Genomic DNA, 20,645 nt, shown 5'->3' with positions numbered 1-20,645 from the left:
TGGAGCAAGCGAACGGGATGATGGGGCCAAGGCAACTGCCCCAATTTGCCTCACGCTTGATGGACGTGTTTATCCCCAGACAGAGTGCACGCAGTCACGGGCGTATAGAAATCTTGCAATTAAGGCCAAGTCTAATTAGAGACGGCAGCTTCAAAATACAAAGGGACCTCTGAGTGGCAGCCACTCTGGTCGGCTCTGAGACGTGATTATCTCACTCCAGTCCCTGCCTCAGCCACCAGTGGACTGAATTACGGGAGGGGGCGGGGTTTGCATCTTGTTGCCATACGTGGATTCTCTGGGCACAGCTCTGCCTTCAGACCGTGGAGACACCGAGGTCCTTGGAGAAGAGCACGGGTTTGGGGATTTACCAGACTGGGATTTGCAATCTGACTCTGCCCATTATTACCACTCCAGCCTCAGCATCCTCATCTTCCTAGTGGGAGTGGTGGCAACCGTCTCATAGGGCCATGGAAGGATCAAGTAAGGGTTTTGTGGAGATGCAGTTCAGGGAGGTCATTCCCCTAACTGGGTCACTTACACAGCCTTTGCTCCCAGCCCGTCCATGCTGGTGAGAGCGTGCTTGCCTGGGACCAGAGGTGAGAGCCTGGGCGGGCTGGGCTCTCACTACTGCATCCTTCATCCTTCACCCTTCACCCACAGGACCCAAGACAGGACCCTTCGCAAGCTTTCTCTCCTTCAGTGCCCGACACTGCTCCGAGCGATCAGTTTTGTGTCCACGCGGGGTGGACACTGGGGATGAGCTGTTCCCCCTCAGCCCAGACAGTCCTCGCAAGAACAGACGGCCTGTGGGTCAGGGAGAAGGCACTGCGGGCAAGCCTTGTTAGACCCAGAGTCCTGGCCCGCGGCCAGCAGTGCTCCCTGAGCTTAGGCTGGGGTCAAGAGACGAATCAGAAACCAGGAAGTCACAATCTACTCAGGAAGACAGACAGGAAGAGAGCACAGAAGTGTGTGACATCAGTTTACATTCCTACAATATTTTACAGTTGAAAATGCTTCAACTGAGCCCTTGTTTAATCCTCCCAAGAGCCTGTGAGGGGGGAGTTAATGCCAATCCCCACAGGACTCTGAGCTTCAGGCCAGCTCTGCCCTCCAGGTACACAGAAGCGGAGGTGTGTGTCGCGAGCCCCACTCCCGTTACCCTCCCAGGCGAAACGTATGGAACCTTTTCGCTTTCTGCTTTTTTCTTTGGATGTCTTGTTTGTTTGTTTTAAATAGTTAAAACATCACAGAAGCCTCTTTTGCACTCTTCCCCGTCCCCCAACCCTGATAAGCTGGGCTGTATCCTTCCTGCCCAAGTTTTCACACTGCGCCTGCACATCTGTCTGTCCATAAAAAACCTATAGTATCCTTTTGCATGTTTTAGGATTTTACGTACGTAGTCCCAAACTCTAAGTTTCATTCCACCGCTTGCTTTTTGGACTGCACATTATGCTTTTGAGATTTATTTATGTGATACATGGAGATCTGGTTCCTTTTTGCTGTATGGTATTTCAGTCTACGAAGAAAGTCAACATACGTGTGTGTGTGGTGTGTGTGTGTGTATGCACATGCATGCAATGTGTATAACTATCCTGCCGTTGGACATTTGCTTCCACACCTTCTATCATCCTGTGTTGCTTTACAAGGAAACCTTGCACATGCAGGTGAACCTTGAACGCAGCTAGACTCCAGCCGGGGAGGAGGGACACTCCTCTTTGTCACACAGCGCAGGGTCTGGCACCCTGCTGGCTCTGTCAGTGCTGATTACTAGAAGGCACTGAGGTTGTGATGAAAGAACAGTGGACTTGGTCTCAGAAGGACCTGGGTTTGAATCCTGACCCTCTTACTTATCAGCTGTGTGACCCTGTGCAAAAATTCTAACCTTTCTGACCTGCAGTGTCCTTACCAGGAGAAATAAAGACAGTAACACCAACTCCCAAATATTCCTGTTGCGATGATTAAATATATGGAGTCTTCAGTGTGGATCCTGACATGCAGGAGGAGCTCAAGAAAGCTAATGGAAAGATCCCTGATCCCGGGCAGACAAAAGAGCACAGAAGAGGCATCACAGCCTCCTGTCAGCTGCCCTTCTCGCTCTGAAAAAGGAGGTCTAGGTCGAACGCTCAATTTTAAAAACAAAAGAAAACAGAAAAGAATGAAAGAGAAAGAGAAAGAAAGAAAACAAGCCACCTTAGAATCATAATTTGAAACCCAGGGAGCTACCTCCAAATCTGGCTGGGTTTCTACTCCATCTGTGCCTTTGATTGGCTGACACTGGAAATCTGCGGAGGGTGTCTTTGGTCTTGGACCAGGTTCCCTGAAGGGCAGCCCCACCCTGCAGAGGCCACCTGCACTCCTGGGCCCTGTGGAAGGCAGCACCAGGCTGGGTTACAAAGGGTTAAATGTCTTCCTCCCCCCAAAGAGACTGGAGCCAATGAGGCTTTCTGCTTAAATGGCCTATAACCATCTCCCAAAGCTCCTTAGCTCAGAAAGTGTACAAGTCAGCAAAATGAAAATAATTTAAAGAGCCATTGCGAAGAAGAACTCCAGCCTCCCTGCTGCCCCCGCTCACAGCCTCTCAGTAGTGACTTGCGTTTTTCACATTCAGGGCCAGAGTCTCCCCACCCCCACCCCCACCCCCGTTTCAGGAAAGGATGTACCACAGGCTGAGATTTGCTGCCTCCCAGGAGGGAGAGGCAGGGGGCGCAGGAGGTCTACGGGGATCTACCTCCACACCCGGAGTGCTTCGTGGTTTCCAAGCCCTGCCCTGGCCATGCTGATGCCGCAAGGCCACGGCAGCTTCAGAGTCTGGTGGAGCAGGGACCGTCACGCATGTGTTATAACCAAGGACATGGAGGCTCATAGACAGGAAGTGCCGGCCCCACCCTCAGCCCAGGCGAGCGGGATGCTCCTGGCTGAGTGCGCAGCCCTCCTTGCTTCTATCGCTCTGAGAGGTAGGATAGTACCTGTTAATGAGTACCTACTACGTGCCTGCCATGTGCGCAGCACTTTAGGCAACAGCCCTAAAATGTGGACACTGTTATTCTTGTTCCACAGTTGATGAATCTGAGGACCCAGAGGTTGAGTAACTTGGCCAAGGTCATGCTACTGAAAAGCTGTGGAGGAAAGTTCAAACCCGCAGTCTCATTTCACACCCACACTGTTTCCACGGTACCAAGGAAGTGCTTAGGGAAGACCTGGCACAGAGACAAGTACAGCCCTGCAATCTGCCCCCCACTCTCCTGACACGTTTCAACTCCCTGATCTGGGTCTGCCGCCCCTCCACGGGCTGAGTCCCCACAAGGGTCTGCACAGAGTGAGTTCAGGGCATGGGAGCTGCATGAAGACCCAGCTGCCCTGGGCACACCCCATCTGGACGGCTGCAGGGTGGTCTCACAGCCTGGTTCCCACCTGGCAGTGGCAACCCTTAAGGAGGAAGGAGAGTGGGCACCTGACCCTCACCATCTCTCACCTGGGTTATTCCAAAAACCTCCTTGACTTTTCTCTCTCCCTCCAAACCCGCCAGCACACTGCTGCCAGCATGATCCTTCAGCAGCTGTCCTTCATCCTCAGAGTCCAGCACCTCAGCCTGGGACCAAGGCCCTCCCAGGACCCTGCTCCTACCCACCTCTCCAGCCTCCTCCCCAGTACCAACTTCACCTCCACTCCTTGAAGCACCTGCCTTCTTCCGCCTCTTGCCCCTTGTTCACAAGGACAGCAGACAGTTACACAGTGCTCGCTATGTAACAGGTACAGTTCTAAGTACTTTATAGACATGAACTTAATGCTCATAGGAACCGACCCCTCCATTTTATGGAGGAGGGAACTGAAGCCCAAACCAATTAATTAACTTGCCCAAGGTTGCAGGGCTGGTAATTGGTAGATCCCAGGGTGAGATCCAGGCAGTGTGAGGTCAGATTCCTCAAATTTAACCTCTGCCAAACCCTTTCCTCCTTTCTTGACCTGATGACAGTCTCTCCTGGGAGGACAAGACCAGGAGGGTCTCATGACCCCCTCTGAAGGACTTTCTTCATCCCTCAAGTTCTTAAATCCCCAGGCCGAAAGAACTGCTTCGGTCCCTGGTTTCCCACACCTGTGGTCTTCAGGGGCCAGGATTCTAGGGAATTTCTTCAGCACTGGGCTCAGTGCTGGGCCCGGGACTCAGATGGGAACACACAGTGGCCCTGCCTTGGAGGGCTCACAGTGAGAAAGATGGACTCACAATGACAATATGGGCTGACAAGGCCAGCAGAGGGCAGGAGAGGGTGCCGCAGAGCAGGGGGAGGCGTCCCCACCCAGACCGTGGAGGGAGCACTGAAGACCTCCTGGAGGGAGGAGAAGGAGAAGGTCATGGAGCAGAGGTGGCTGGGAAGGTCCACACAGAAGAAACAGTTTGTGTCCACGAGCGATCTCAGGTAGCACAAAGCATGGTCGTAAAGACGCCAGACATTGGAGGCACTCAGGCTTCCACGCCAGTCCCGGATCCTCCTGGTCGTGGCGGTGCCGTCTTGGGCCAGTTACTCAACCTCTTTAAGTCTGTTTCCTCATCTGTGAAATGCGGATGGTCATAGTATCTGCTTCACAGTGTTGTTTGAGAAATAAAATAATGACAGTGCCTAAAACATAGTAAGTGCTCGATAAATACTAGTTAATTAAACAAATAGTGTCCATATCTATATCTCCTGCACCTAGCACACAGTAGGGGCTCCGCAAAGGGGTACAGAGATGAATTTACGCGGTCCTGCTCTCACGTTGCTGACTGCCTCAGGGAAAGAGACAACTATATAGAAATTACAACACAATGCTCTGAGCATTAGGATGCTGGGAAGGTTGGGACTGGCAGGGAAGGAAAGGAGGAGATTTGGAAAACCAGAGAAGGGAGGGAGTCCTTCTGGGAAGAGGTGGAATCAGTTCCTTAGAGGAAATATTTGAGCTGAGTCTTCAAGACGGGGGAGGATAGGTTTTCTATAGTTAACGACCCAGGCACGAATGAGTGCACATCTTGGAATAAAAGTGAGGCTCCAGGTAGACAGGACAGATTTAATGTCCCATACCTCTCACACTCCTTGGATACCTCCACACCCGTGGCGGGGGCCCTGGACAGGGCTTGCTACCCCATGCTGATCTCAGCTTCCGGGGCACTCCGCTTCTCCCCGCCACACACTCAACCTGCCTCCCTGCCCTACGTTGGCCTTTTTTCATGGCACTTATCACTTTCTACAGTTTTGTTATTTATTACATTTACCGTTTATCTTCCTACCCACCTCATTCCACTCCCACTAGAGTTTAAAGTCTTTGTCTTTACTAATATGTCTCAGACATTTAGACTAGTGACTGACACCTAGTAGACACTCAGATATTTGTGAAATGATTGAATGATTCCATAATTACTCATGGGGGAACTTCTGCATACAGATGTTGGTGAGGCTAGAATACTGAATCTCTCTCCCCGTTAGCTACTGAAATGGAAACATGCCCAGGGTACCAGATTGGATATGGCCAAAAGAGTACATTCTGGAATGGTGGAAAGAGCACAGGGTTTCGAACCACCCTTGAGGTGTGACTCCCTGTTGGACCCAACCAGCAATGCCTGTTGGAGTGGTGGGCACAGACTAGAGATATTCAACTCGTTGAAGATGAATGGAGGGGGAGATGGACCGACAGACAAATCATCTCCTCGTGGCCATTCTCGTCCTTCTGGCGTAAGCTCCAATGTTACATCTTAGAGGTCTTCCCTGATCACATCTAGATGGAGGAGTCCTAGTTACGAGACTAATCCAGCTCAGAGAAAGTAATTGGTAAAGAAAAGTGGGGTCTTTAGCGGAGGACCACACGGTTCTTTTCTTTTCACTGACCTAACCATTATTATTGGTAACTTGGTGAAGATACAAAAGATCATATTTCTATACTATACAACTGGGAGGAAGAATATAGCACAGAATAAAATTCCATAAGGATCTCAAACATGCAAACATATGAATCGACAATTCACACAGGAAGAAGTTGAAAAAGTACTTTGGTAGAGAAAGCTAATTTGCCAAACTTCTTTAAAAATTCCAAACGCCGGTGAAGTTGTGCGGAAATGGCACGTGCACGTCCACCTACCTAGAGACGTGGCTTGACCTTTTTGAGAGCAATATAACAAACATAGATATAACAACAACATGGAAAAGACTATAAAAATGTTCTTGCCCTTTAATTAGCTCACTCCTGGGAATTTAAGAAACAAACAACTATAAATGATCATGACGGCATTATCGCTAATAGCAAGAAACTAGAGACAGTAAAATGTACAGTGAGGAGATGAGAAGGTAATCATGACCCAGTGTCAGGAAGGGCATTGAAATGGCAGCTACACAAACCAGGCAGCAGAGGGGGAAACGTTTGCCACGTGATGTGAAATGAACAAGGCAGGATCACGGGAGGCTGGCCAGCTGCTGTGAACAAAGAGGTACTGCCCTGGACAGACAGGAGGGGCTCCCAGGAGTGAATGTGCTGTTGGGCTTGGTTCTTGGGATTATGGCTCGATTTCTTTTTCGGCTTTGGCTTTCCTCAAATTTTGTTTTGTATTTTAAACACAAATGGAAAAGAAGATCTCAACCAGCTGGAATGTTGGGCCGAAACCAATAAGATGAAATGGAACCGGGATGCATGCAAAATCCGCTATTTTGTTTAACAAATACATTTAAGAACACACAATTGAGGTGGGGGGGGGTATAAATAGCTGCTAAAGTGAATAAGGGAAGGAAAAAGGGAACAAAAACAACCACATTTACTGCAGCCCGCAACTGGGATAGTGAGGGCTGTAGGTCTGGTACCGCGGGAGGTAAGCGTGGTTACATTAACAACTGCGTAACGGACAAGGTGACTGGGGCTAGAAGATTTAGGAACTTGCCCAATTTCCTCTAGTCTAATAAATAATGAAGTCAGGATTTGAATTTGGTGTGAGTTCCTCTGTCATCAAAATCTATGCTCGTTCTCTTGCAACACAGTGAACTAAAGGGATAAGTACTGTGTTAGCCAAAAAAGGGAGCAGGGCAGTATTTGGTGACCATAAGCTCAACGTGAGACAGTTGTATCGCTAAAGATGCTAATTCAAGTTTAGGGCACTCTAATAGAGATATGCCATCCAGGAGCAAGAGATGACAACCTGCTCTAGTTAGTACTGGTCAGACCCTTCCTAGAGCAGCGTCCAGTCCTGAACCCTACCTTCTAGTGGCACATCCATAAAACAGCAACCAGGATGGTCAGAGTTCTTAGGATTAGGGAACTAAGAGATGTTGGATGCCTAGGTGCTTTACTCACGTTATCTTGTATAGTTCTATATACAACCCTGTGAGATAGGCATTATATTCCCACTTTTAAAATGAGAAAACTAAAGCCAAGAGAGATTGAGAACTTCTTCAAGGTCACATACTAGTAAGTGGCAGTCAAGGTTTGAACACAGGGCTGTCTAAATCCAGAGTCCTCATTCTTCCCTGCACTGCCTCTCCCACGTGAGAGATGGCAGAACACAATTTGAGCTATTGATTAGTCTGTGAAGAGACACGATCGCCACCTTCAACTCTGCAAAGGGCTATAAAGCAGAAGCATTTTGCCTGACTTCAGAGGAGAGAACTTGAGTGACCTCAGAAGTCTCAGGGAAGTAGATTTTTAGCTCAGCAGAAGAACTTCTCAGTGATGACAATAATTGGATGTGCCCTTGGGCAGGAAGGTGAATTCTCCACGCCTGGAAGAGTTCCAGCATGGTCCGGAAAGCATTTGCTTTCAGTGGAGAGGAGATCTGAGTGGAGGATCTCGAAGCTCACTTTTGACCCTTCGGTTCCATGAGCCTATGAAGCTGTTTGGCAGAAACTGATTAATCTCTTCAGCAGAAGTGATGAAAAGACCTGTTGGTATGTCTATTTGCAGATGTAAAAGTAAAAATATGCCCAAGGTAAACAAACACATTGGTCCAGAGAAAACTATATACAGAAAATGAAATGAATTCTGCTGGAAATGCTTACAGGTTAAGCGTTTATTTTGTGTAAACAAGAAACCAAACTCTGGAGAGATGTGCAGTCTCAGAAGTAATTAAAGAAAATATAATGAGGTAACAATTTTCACCTGTTAGGTTGGCAAAATAATTAAAACACGGTCACGCCCATTATATGTATCAAGAATGATAAAAGTGGTACTCTTTTTGACCCAGGTAAAACGAACCTAAGAAACTGATAGAAAATATAAAGGGGGGAAAAAAACTGTGCACACAAAAATCTTCATAGATGTTTAATTTATAAACGACCTACAGATTCAAGGAAGGGCAGTGGACCGGCTGGGTGGCAGGGTAGGGGCTGAGGTGAGCGAGGGTAGCTGGAAGGTCGGGAGTGGACCTAGTCAGAGCGCACAGGGAAAAGCTCATGAGCACTGCGCGCCGTGGGATGAGCACAGGGTGTCTGGAGGGCCAAAGGCAGGTTTGAAGGCCAAGGTCACAGTGTAAGAGGTCAGAGCAGGTCAGAGACAGGATAGGCACACACACAGGTGAGGACCGAGTGGGCGTGGGGAGAGGAGAGGAGAGAGGAAAACCACCTGTAACAATGGCGGCCATTTATCCACTCTCCCTGGGTCACTTTAATTACGTGCCGGACCCAAGCGTGCAGAGAGAGCTTCCGTGAACTGGCAGCCCTGTGGGTTAGCCCCACAGCCGACCAGGTGGTTTACCCAGCTGTAGCCTGATGCCCATTCACTGGGGGGATGTTCGAATTGATGGCGATACATTTCATGGAGCAACAGGGCAATATGTTAAAAAGAAAGGGAAGGATGCAAACCTGATGATATGCTATGACCACAGGTATGTAAAATACACATTTACGCTGTTAAATGAAGGACTAGAAGAGATACATCACAATGCTTGCAGCTGTGCCATTTGGAATATTTCCCTTATTTTTCCAAAAATTTCTATGAAGTGGTTTTCATTTCTTTATAATTCCCAAAAAGGTCATAATTTAGAAATGCATCTAAGAAACGCATGGGCACATAACAGTCACTAACAACACACTTTCCTCAGCTAGAAAATAAAAACAAGCCACATCTTTCTGTTTGGTCTGGCCGCAGAGAACTTGTGGCCGGGGCTTCGGTAAACAGGGCCCAAACCTCATCATTTGAGGCTCTGCCAATCCAGGATTGACTGTCTTGTCCTCCACAACTCCCTGGCCTGTCGGAGGAAGTGAAAGAAAGAATCTAAGTGTAAAAGTGAGGGGAAAATCATTGGCACCTACACTGAAAGTCACCTTCTGCATCATGTCCAACTAAACAGCATCTGGTGAGCATGAAAGAGTAACTAAACAAGGTTTTAGGGCAGATCCTCCGCTACTTATAAGAGGAAATTGAGTCTCAGTTTCAAATATTGTCATGCACTTTAGAAAGAGCATGTCTTTTTACTTAGGAAACACTCTTGTCCCTTTGTTAAAACAGGACTTCTAATGCTGTCTACTAGACTGGTGTTATTCAAAACTGGCACTTGGGTTAAAACACATGTTCCCAGCTCTATCCCAGCCCTGCTGAATCCAGCACCCTAAACCAAAGCCCAGGAATCTGTATTTTAAGTACCTCAGCAAATTCTCCAGACTGGGCAAGCTTGGGAAACTCCCTACTACACAAAATGAACTTCAGTTTTGTGTATGTATTTGAATGTAATAAAACTGGGGATCCTCATAAATGGTACTATTATTCCCCATCCTTTCAAATGGCTTGAATTAACGACACCAATTTCCATCGATTGATTACTTAAGTTGGGACTCTCCGAAATATGCCCTGAGATTACATGGCTAGATTCTCAGCCCAGACCATAATATTCCACTCAGTTTTCGAGGGAAGAGGTAAAAGGACAGATTTTGCACAGACCTGGATTCTGACCCAGCTCCACTGCTGACAACTCTGGGACCTTGGCCAAGAAGTTACTTAACCTTTTCTAAGCTCATTTCCTCATTTGTGTGGGTGTAAGAATGGTGGCCCTGCCCTCACATAACAGTCACAGGGCACCAGGTACACAACAGGTGCTCAAAAAGTCTCAGTCTAACTAGGGTGTAAAAACACCTGCCCCCTCCCCTGCCCCTATTCCCCATCAGAAACAGCTCTTATGTCCTTCCTTGTCACATCTACTTTTGATTTCATGCTGCCTTGCAAGCTAAGGACAGCTAACATCTGCACGGCTCCTTGAGACTTACGGAGCTCTTTTCCCAGCTATTACCTGGACTCCTCTCCACAATAACCCTGACTTAGGATCACTGTCTCCACTTTAGAAGAAACGAGCTCCAGAGTGGTCAAGTGACCTCCCCAGAAGCAGTAAAGTGACAATCAGATCCCACAATCTTTCACAACCCGTTCTGTCCCTGATGTATGTGTCATATATTACGCGAAGCACGTTCACGTCATAGCCTTTTTTTTTTTTTGCGGTACGCGGGCCTCTCACTGTTGTGGCCTCTCCCATTGCAGAGCACAGGCTCCGGACGTGCAGGCTCAGTGGCCACGGCTCACGGGACCAGCCGCTCCGCGGCATGTGGGATCTTCCCGGACCGGGGCACGAACCCATGTCTCCTGCATCGGCAGGCGGACTCTCAACCACTGCGCCACCAGGGAAGCCCTGTCAGAGCCTTTTTAAGCAGGTATTTCGATGACTCTTTTCCCTTCCAACCTAAAAGCACCTATAAAGCAGGTATCATATCTTATTAGTCTTTGTAGGGAAATGGAGCCTCTGGGTGTTTATCTTTGCCGTGCTTAGGAAGGAAATGGGATGAATTCAAATCATGTATACTTTTTCCCAGCCTCTCATGCATTCACACTACTCATGCCCAAGCTGCTCCCCTGCCATTAAAATGAACACATCTTAATAACAAGACTTTACTGAACACTACTAAGTGTCACAAACTTTACTTACCTAACGAACTAACTTTTGTTAAACACTCAGAAAAGTCCTGGCACATATTAAGTACCTGTTATTGTTATTATTATTTAATTATCCACATAGCCTGTGAGGTATGCATAATTTTCCTCATTGTACTGGTAAAGACTCTGGGAAGTTAAGTGATTGGTCCAAGATCACACCACTAGTCTGTGGAGAATTGGGAAAATACCATAAAAGGAAGTTCATACCTATACATCCTATTAGCAAGCATATAATATTTCAGATTACAAAGAATTATTTTATGTACTAAAATAAAATTCCTCAAAGAGGTAGCCACCTCCACTACTCACCCTAGTGACCCTGAGCTTTTGCTTATAGACCACCAGTAATCTAATGGTTTAGTGGATAAACCATTAGAGAAACCAGAGGCCAAAGTTTTCCAACCAATGCCTAAAAGCCAATAACCAGAAATGAAGAAAATAATGACTACCAACATTTATTGAGCACTTATATATAGTGCTCTATAACTTATAGTAACTCTGCAACGTTGCAACTCCACAAAGTAGATATTATCTCCTTTTTAAGGAACAGAAAATTGAAACTCAAGAGGTTACGCTAAGCCCAAAGCAAGCAGTGGAGCCAGGTTTGGAACCCAAACTCCTCAGCCCCAAACCCTTGCCATTTCCAACATACTACGCTGACTTCACAGGCATTACAGAAAGGAAAGTGTTAATCAACAGGAAGATCAAATGTGGTCTGCCTGATTGGGCACCAGGCACTTTAGAGACACAGCTACGGAACGAGAAAAAAATTATGCAACTTGGAAGATCATTTGAGATACAAGATAGGATGAACGAACCGACACCAGGTGACGTTGCCCCTGACTTTCTGAAGGTTACCCTGAACCACATCTAACATTACCACCCTCTGACACTCCTTTACAAAGATTGACTCAAATTATCAGGAAAGCTGAATCTCAGGTCACCTTGAGTAACAGGTCCTAGATCTGTCCTTTGAGATAAGAGAAAGTAATCTGCTTCGAGACAGCCCTTCAGATCTGTAGATCACATCCCTTATGAATTTTCTCTCCTTCAGTCTGAATGTTCCGCCCCTCAAAGGACACTGGTCACCTCCACTGTACACTTAATGTCCATCCTGAAATAAATGAGGCTAATGATTGTCTACAGCAACGAATTAATTAAGCTTTATTATAGAACAAAATAGAGGAACAAAGATAGAAGTCCTTGAATGGTAAAAATATCAGCTCAAATTCTTGGCCAAGTGATAGGTAACTCAGAGACATTTTATCCGCCTCCGAAAAGACAGCGCTTTCACCATCCCCAGAACAACACTGGCGCCAGGATGCTGCCTGAGTCTCAGCAAATCCATCCGCCTTCTTGGAGTGGGAAGTCCAAGTTCAGAACAAGGCGCTGACCTCAGAACCCTACTGGCTCCCCGCCCACACACCACCACGCATGGTGGGGTCTGATCTGGACAACACCATCACCCGCAAATCACACGCCACACAAGGAAAACGAGAAGGCTTTATGAAAAATCCAAAGTTTATTGCAAATTATATTTTGCTTCCCTTCGTTCTTCATTTTTACAGGATTTATTGATATCCATGATTTTTTCACAGATGTACTTGTTGACTTTGGAGAGTCTCTGTGCAATTTCAGTTTCATCCACAGTTTCTTGTGCTATTCTGTCGTACAAACACTCTAGACAGGGAAAAGAAACAAGAAGGCCAAGGATTAATGGTACATTCGAGTACATATCTTTAAGGGGGAGAAAGGAAAATATGCCTCCTGACATACTTCCAAAGTACCAACTCACATATCTGGCATGGCGGTATTTTAAATTTTTCAACACAAGAGTAGATATACACTGTAAATTTATACTTTAAAGATAATGATACAACACCCATGTGTCCACGCCCCCTGCTTAACAGGACAGCATTGCTGGTCCCGCTGAAGCCCCTAAGTGCCCTTCCCCAGTACCATCCTCACCAGAGGTAATCACTGTCCTCAATGTTTGCTTTTCTTTTCGTGTTTACACATATGCATACATCCTTAAATAACATGTTGCTACTTTTCCCATTTTTAACTATTTACAAGTGTATCCATACTCTGTATACCCATCTGACTTTTCTTTTTTCATTCAACATTCCAGTTTTGAGAGTCACCCATGCTGAAGTGTAGGTATAGCTGCAGGTCATTCACTTTCACTGATGAGTAGTGTTCTACTGTCTGACTAGTCCACAGTCGGCTGACCCACTTGATTGTCCATGGATACTTGGATGGTTTCCCATGTTCTGCAGTTACAGGCACCCTGAGCCGTGTCTCTTGGGGCAAACATGCAGGAAATGCTCAGTCCGGGCCTAGGCTGGAACTGCCCAGCGTTAGGGTGCGTGCCTACTACACTTTACCAGGTGACACCTGGGAAACTGTTTTCCACAATGGCTGTGCCGCCTGGTACCCCTAACAGCAGTGTGTGCAAGGACTGCCTGCCCCATAGCTCCAACAGCACTCCAGGTCAGATTATTAAGGTTCTGACAACCTGGGCGTGAAGTGGTACCTCACTGAGGTGCTTACTAATGAGGCTGAGGATGGCCACTTCTACTGACTCTGCCGTTTGCTGCGATGAAGCAAGGACTGAGCCTCAGACAGGACCTGACTGAAGCTGGACTTTGGCCTACTTCCTAGCATGGGGACCTGAGGCGAATCATTGCCCTAGATTCCTCACCTCATAAAACAAGGATAACAAACCACACGTGATCCTTTGTAAGGCTGCCATGAGGGATGTGAAACAAACGTTTTGCAAGCCTTCTTCAAGCTATAAGGAGCACTACCCCTGTCTGAGGCTATTACAGTTATTTTATGTATATGCCACTGTCCGTTCCCAGGGCCTAGCACAGCGCCTGGCACAGGGGCGAGATTCAGTAAGTGTATGTTGAATGAATGAATAAATGAATGAATGCTTTTCTTGGGAAACCTGAGGGGACATAATAATTCTGGACATAAGGGACTAGGGGTGTAGGTGGGGAATGTACCACTGGGGTATGTAATCGTGGGCAAGATTTTTAACTTCGTTGAACCTGAGCCTCCCCACCTATAAAACAGGAGTGACAACCCGGTCTCGAGGAACTGCCACGCAGGATAAACAAAGTCTCCTGTACCAGGCCAGTGCACAGCAGGCAATGCTGTTAGTGACGTAGAACATCAGCACTGGGGAGGGATCACGGAGACTGCCTTGTGCTACAACTCCTCCACTCACACGGGACATGGCTGAGGCCTGGAGGGAGGAGGTAAGTACAGGCACGATCCCCTGCGGCCTCCACTCTGAGCCCTTCCTGGGCACGTGGCCAGCCCGCCCACTGTTGCCGTCCAGGCTGCAGGTGCATGTGCTATATGCCTTCTTTCTTTGGGGCACCATCTCCTCCCTGCGGATCAGGGTTTGCACAGAGAAGCCTTTGAAAGCTTTTAGCTGACCTTCACTACTTCCTGGCTGCTTCCAACCTGACTAATCTGCACTTTGTCTTGTGTTGGCTTTTCCACAGGGAATGAGATGAGAAGGTCCTACCTCTGCTGACTCCACCTGCATCTCCCGACCCACTCCAGGCTATCCCACAAATCAGTCTTTGCTCATCTCCTCCCAGATTACAGATTACCCTGGTCTCATGTCTCATCCTTCACCTGCCTAAACCCCACCCATTCTTCCAGATTCAACCTGCTTGGAACCTACCAGGTTGAGTCGGGAGACCCCATTCTGCCTATACCCTCAGTGCTTCCATACTCGCCTGGGTTTTTCCTCTATCAAAGCCCTGATCACAATCTCATAGAACTGTGACCACGCTGTCTCACCTACAGACCCGAACACGGGGTTCCCTCCCCAGCCCAGGGCCAGGGGGATGCCGACACCTGCAGTGACATTGCTGGAAGCTCAACCAAATGAGGAAGACACCCTGTGCAGAGGACTGTTTCCAAGTTGAGGGGTTCGAATCTGGCTCTAACCCTAGTTGCTGTGCCACCTCGAGTGGGAACCTCTCTGGGTCTCAGTCTTACTGTCTGAAAGCAGGATGTCAAATCCAATCATCTAAGAAGATTCTTCCAGCTCTAGGTCTCTAGTTATCTGAAAGGTAACAGGGTGGGTAAAGAGGCAAAGGACAGAGAAGGGGGCAGGGGAGTGGGTGTGATGGCCCTGAGAGGCCCCGGCACGAGCTGGAGAGAAGGCAGGAAGAGAAAGGTACAGCTGGAGGAAGGTTTTCAGAGGCGCCCACAGAATCCCTATCATTCTCGTTTCCTGAGGGTAAGAGCACTGAGCGGCCCCTGAGGTTGATTAAAAGGCTTTCGTTAGACTCCAGATATTAATCACCTGCAGCTGCCAGGAATGCCTCCCTCTGCAAGGGAGCATTTGAGATTATTGCTTAATTAACAAGGTTTATAACAGCGCTAATGGGTCCTATTAAAAAAGTTATAAAAATTAACCAGAACTCAACGCCGTGGCTCATTTGAAAAGTCAGACACTCTGCAAAAGGTCACTTGAGGGGCTTCCCGGGTGGCGCAGTGGTTGGGAGTTCGCCTGCCGATGCAGGGGACACGGGTTCGTGCCCCGGTCTGGGAAGATCCCACATGCCGCGGAGCGGCTGGGCCCGTGAGCCATGGCCGCTGGGCCTGCGCGTGCCCCGCAACGGGTGAGGCCACAACAGTGAGAGGCCCGCGTACCACAAAAAAAAAAAAAAAGGCTTCCCAGGTGGTGCAGTGGTTGGGAGTCCGCCTGCCGATGCAGGGGACACGGGTTCGTGCCCCGGTCCGGGAAGATCCCACATGCCGCGGAGTAGCTGGGCCCGTCAGCCATTGCCGCTGGGCCTGCGCGTCCGGAGCCTGCGCTCCGCGGCGGGGGAGGCCGCAGCGATGAGAGGCCCGCGTACCGCAAAAAAAAAAAAAAAAGGTCATTTGACCTTAATAAGGTTTAACTGCCATTCTGGAGCTTGTCATTAAAGCGAGACTCTCCTCCAGCCCTCCTGCTTTTGTCTTTCTAAAGCAGTGTCAGCGTTCACCACATCCCTCTGCTACACGGTAAGGAGTGACTTTAAAACCACAGAGAGGAGAAAATCCTCACCAACCCTGTGAGCACCAAGGCTTTTGTCATTTTGATATGGCAAATGCGAATAAATGTGGTAAAATCATACAAAATAAATACAATCTCAATCCAGCAGACAGCTTGCATGGGAAGAACCAGTCAAATGCAGTCTGGACGAGCTCAAATAATTAGCCTAAAAATGGGGAGTGTATGGTGCGATGGGAGACAGGCTTCAAACCTGCCTGCCTAGTAAAGAAAAAACAAATCAACACTGTATTTTGGTAAGACAAGAAAGCCCTGGAGACAATGGGAAGCCTGAAAGCCCAGTTCAGCCCAGCTCTGATCTAACCCGCTGTATGACCTTGGGCAAGTCGATTTCCTTCTCACTCACCGGCATGACAAGTAGTTATGGGCTCTAAAGGGTTGCTTGACCCGGCACCTGTGAGGCAAAGATACAGAAAGAAGAGAACAGAGGTAGGCACGGGGTGCTCTGGGACATACAACAGAAGGATCCCCCCACCGTGAGAGGTCAGGGAAGGCTTCCTGAAGGATGGTTCTCCTAAGCACACCTGGGTGTTGAGTAGCAGCTAGACAGGCAGAGCAGCACGCGTGTCGGGTGGGCGGTCTGATCTATGTTCCAGGTGCCAGGAACAGCATTTACAAATTCCCTAATGTGAGAGGGGACAAGGCTTGTTGGAATACAGCAGTTCATTATGGTAAGAACTTAGTGAACAAGGGGAATATTGCTGAAAAGTAACCTGGAGCTAGAGCCAGGGGCCAGATTATGAAGGCACCTTTACGACACGTTAAGAAGCTTACCCTTCAATAATGGGCACCAGGGACTGGCTGTGACGGGGTGGTGGTAACAGGATCATACTGGGTTTCTGAAAGATCACTCTGGTTACCAATGGAGAGAGGAGTCTGGCAGCTGCTGGAGTAAGGCAGGGGAGAGGTGATGTGGCCTGGACTACGTGAGGCGCGATGGGTATGGAGAGAAGTGGACGGTTTAAAAGGTATTTGGGGCAGAACAGATGGAGAGCGGGCACGTGGAAGAGTCAGGAATGAGGCCTCTCTGGGTCCCTGGCAGGTGGTGTCATTTATCAAGACAGGGAACACAGAGGGGCAGAAGGCTTTGGGGAGAAGGAAGAGGAGAGAGCAGTGAGCGGTGCAGATGTGCCAGTGTCACGTGGACATCCAGGAGGAGGTGACCAGTGGGCACCTGGATGTATGGGTCGGGAACGTGGAAGTGTGAACTGAGGTCAAATATAGATTTGGGAATCAGTCACTGATTCAACAAATATTTATTGAACACTGACTATATGCTGGCCCTGAGCAAGATGCTCATAAATCTGATGTTCTAATGGAGGCGGGGAAAAAGACAACCATCAAGCCAATAAACAAGCAAAGAAGCAGCGCTCCGCAGGGACTTTAGGGAGGGTGATGCGGCAGAGAGCAATGGAAGGGCTGCTTCATCAGCCCGGGCGGTCTGGGACGGCCTCTCTGCATGACAAGCAGGCAGGATGTGCAGACCAGAGGAAGGGCACTGCTGGCAGTGGGGACAGGAGGGGGCCGGGAGGAGGCCTCAGTGGTTAGAGCACAGTGGAAACGGGAAGTGTCGTGTGAGATGAGGCCGGGGGAGTCACCAGAGGCCAGATCGCCAGGCAGCAGCCAAGACGCCAGGAGTGTGGATTTCAACCCAGGGCCGTGAGCACGCCGAGGGCAATGGGGACGGCGGGAGTGAGAGCAGCGGAGGGCAGCGTTGCAGAGTGAGAGAAGCGGGCTGGAGACAGAGGCGAGGGCAGCGGGAGGGGAGCCCACAGGGGGGATGCGAAGCCACAGGCAGGAGGAGACCTCAGCATGCAGGAGGGTTTCTCAGTAAAGGACGAGGGATCAGGTCAAACGGCCGGGGAAGAGGTAGAGGCGGAGCCACGGGGAAGCCTGGCAAGGACAGAGTTAAGCAGAGGGCTGGGAGCCGATGCCAGATGGCAGGGGCGTTCCCAGTGCACACGGGCAGTGAATGCAGACAACTCTTTCAGGAAACCTGGATGTGAAAAGGAACGGAGAGACATGGCGGCAGCTGGGTGATGGAAGTGACGTCTAGGGAGTGTTTTGTTTGCTTCTGTAAGAAATGAGTGATCAAAGTGTATTTAAATGGTGCCGGGAAGGACCCAGTTGAGCGGGAGAGACAAGGTACTTAGGAAGGCAGGTGGGCTGTGATCCAGTTGGAGAGAACGGCCAGTCCCAAATAAGAGAAGGAAACATGAGGCAGAAGAACTAGGGGATCCAGTGAAGTTTGTAGATAGGGTGGTTCGAAGCTGTGGGATTTCTTTTTCTTTTCTCTGTGAAGGAAGAGACATGGTCATCTTTTGAAAAAGAGAGAGCTGTGGACTACCATGTTCTGGAAGAGTAGAGAAGGTTTAAAAAGGGCTTAGAAAATGGAGGAGTGGATCAGTGAGGGAAACTTGGAGGGCCTGGCCTATGGGCCTGAAGACAGTGAGCCTGTAATAGCCCCAAGCCACACAGCTGAGGTATTTTCTTCTAGAATGTTCCTTAGTATTGGGGACCAGATTAGCTGCAAATGACATCATCTGAATGGGGTCCAAAGAACATACAAATGTCTACAGGTCCACTGGGCAGCCAGGACAGGGACTGTGAATCCTGCCTTTACACATGGACACACCAAGCATCTACCTGGTACTGGCACTGCGCTGGGCCTGGGGAAACAAAAATAAACATAAGAGAACCAGGGTGAGCTCAGAGTTAAAGCAAAGCAGAGTTGGGGCTCAACCCCAGGCTTTCGATACCTGGTTCTAATTTCTACTCCCCATCACCCTGCACTGGGAGCAGACAGGAGGGGGCCTGGAAGCTGCAAAGCACTGAACAATCGTGAGCTTCAATGATGTGACCATCACGAGGTCATGTCGGCTCCATGGGGGCAGCTCACTTGTCAACAAAGAACGGAAACTTCTTCTCACACCTCAAACATAACTATTCCAAGCTACAATCCAAGCAGCCCTCTTAACTGTCGTAAGAGGTGAGTGTTCAGCTGAAGACACCGCGACATGGAAGGAAAGTAGTTCGCAAGAAACAGTGTGAAGAGTCAGTCAGGGGGTCAGCTTGCAGGTCTCAGTGTGGCACTTGTTCAGCCCTCGGCGACTGAGCTCCCACTGTGTGCCAGGACCTGTGCGAGAGCCAAGGAAGACGTGGAGGTGAGTCCGACACAGTCAGACCCGTGCCTGAGGCAGACGCACAGCAGATGATTTTATGCCACGGCGTGACAACGGGAGGGCAGCCGGTCACTGGAAGGCACCTGGGACCTGCTGAGTCACAGCCCAACAAGTGTAACAGAATCAGAGGTCAGCCACCTCTCAGGTAGGCAGGGCTGTGTCCCCAGGAAGGACGCTTTCTCAGGGCGACCTCCCAAACTAGGCTCCACCTTTTCAGACAGTGGGCAGACTAAAGGTTACCTCCGCTCGTCTAAAAATAAGCGTCTGCCTAAATCAGGTCATCATGAATCGGCCAGCAACGGGGGCAGCTGTGCTACGGAACAAGCCCCAGACCAGAGTCAGTGGGGGTGGGCTTAAATCCAGGCTCTGAAACCCTGTAGCTGGACTTCTGGCTGGTCACCTAATCCTTCTGTGTCCTTACACCTCGACCTCCAAAATACACCCTAAATCTGGCCATTTTTCTCTGTTTCCACTGCTGTAACCGTAGTCCATGGCACCGTCATGCCTCCCCGAGACCACTGCATCAGCCTCCTAACTGACCTCCCATTCGGTCACTCCCACTGAAGACCTCCATTACCTTTCTCCTGCAGGTGGGGTAAATCCAAGCCGATTACCGTGGCCTTCACGGCCCTAAAAGACCGTCTCTCGCCCATCGGCCTGATCTCAGTATCCCCTGACTCATGACTCTGCAGCGCCCCGGGGCTGCTTCACCCCTTGAGCATGCAGGCCTTTGAACCCGCTCTTTATCCCGCCTGCTTCACCACCCCTCAGACCTGCACAGGGCTGACCCCTACATCCAGCTCCCAGCTTGAATGCACGGCCTCAGGCAGGTCTTCTCCACCCACCCCAGCCAACACAGCTACTGTATCGCTCGATGAGCCTTCACGGCCTTTCATCAGTACCTGAAATGATCTGATTTGTTCATGGACATACTTGCTGTCTGCCCCAGAACTTGGCACATGGCCTGTTCAAAAGGTACATGCGGACTGAGTCTTACTTTCTTCATCAAAACATGGCAGTTGGACACTTAAGAGACTAGTGGTTAGGAGTACAGCTTCTGAAGGCAGCCCTCCTGGCTCGGGCTCCTGGCTCTACCCCTAAAGCTGTGCGATCTGGGCAAGTTACTTCACATCTCTGTGTCCAGTTTCTGCAACTAAAACAGGGATAATACTGGCAGCCAACAGAAGGAGTGTTATGTGTTATGAAGATTAAATGAGTTAATATATGTAAAAGAATTTTTAACACAGAATCATAGAAAAAACAGAACCTGAAACGTAGTGATCGCTCAGAATAATTAGCAATTACTATATTCTCTCTGCTCCCATGTACTTTCCTGCCTGTCTCCATAATTTGTATTATCTGTACCGTAACTAGCTGTTCTCGTGTTCATCTTCCCCATGTGACTGTAAGCACCTTGCAGATGGAGACTGTGTCTTATCCCCCCTGTGTCCTCC

General features: G+C 49.0%; 2 protein-coding genes across 4 annotated transcripts in view; both read right to left on the bottom strand.

The window, feature by feature from the left end:
- The window catches only part of AGBL4 (AGBL carboxypeptidase 4), a gene marked incomplete at both ends in the record, with an annotated part of 1,409,253 nt that overhangs the window by 204,881 nt on the left and 1,183,727 nt on the right, over positions 1 to 20,645 (bottom strand). The gene's annotated exons all lie outside the window — the stretch shown is intronic.
- BEND5 (BEN domain containing 5) overlaps positions 12,446 to 20,645 on the bottom strand; it is a gene marked incomplete at both ends in the record, with an annotated part of 47,524 nt that continues 39,324 nt past the window's right edge. For both annotated transcript variants that reach the window (XM_082679135.1, XM_082679136.1), the window contains one exon: positions 12,446 to 12,603. In XM_082679135.1, coding sequence (XP_082535261.1) covers positions 12,446 to 12,603 — 158 coding nt within the window. The remainder of the gene's footprint in view (positions 12,604 to 20,645) is intronic.

Source organism: Grampus griseus (genome assembly GCF_964374135.1).
Source record: "Grampus griseus genome assembly, chromosome: 1".
Classification (NCBI taxonomy): Eukaryota; Metazoa; Chordata; class Mammalia; order Artiodactyla; family Delphinidae; genus Grampus; species Grampus griseus.
This window is presented reverse-complemented; position numbering and strand designations above follow the sequence as displayed.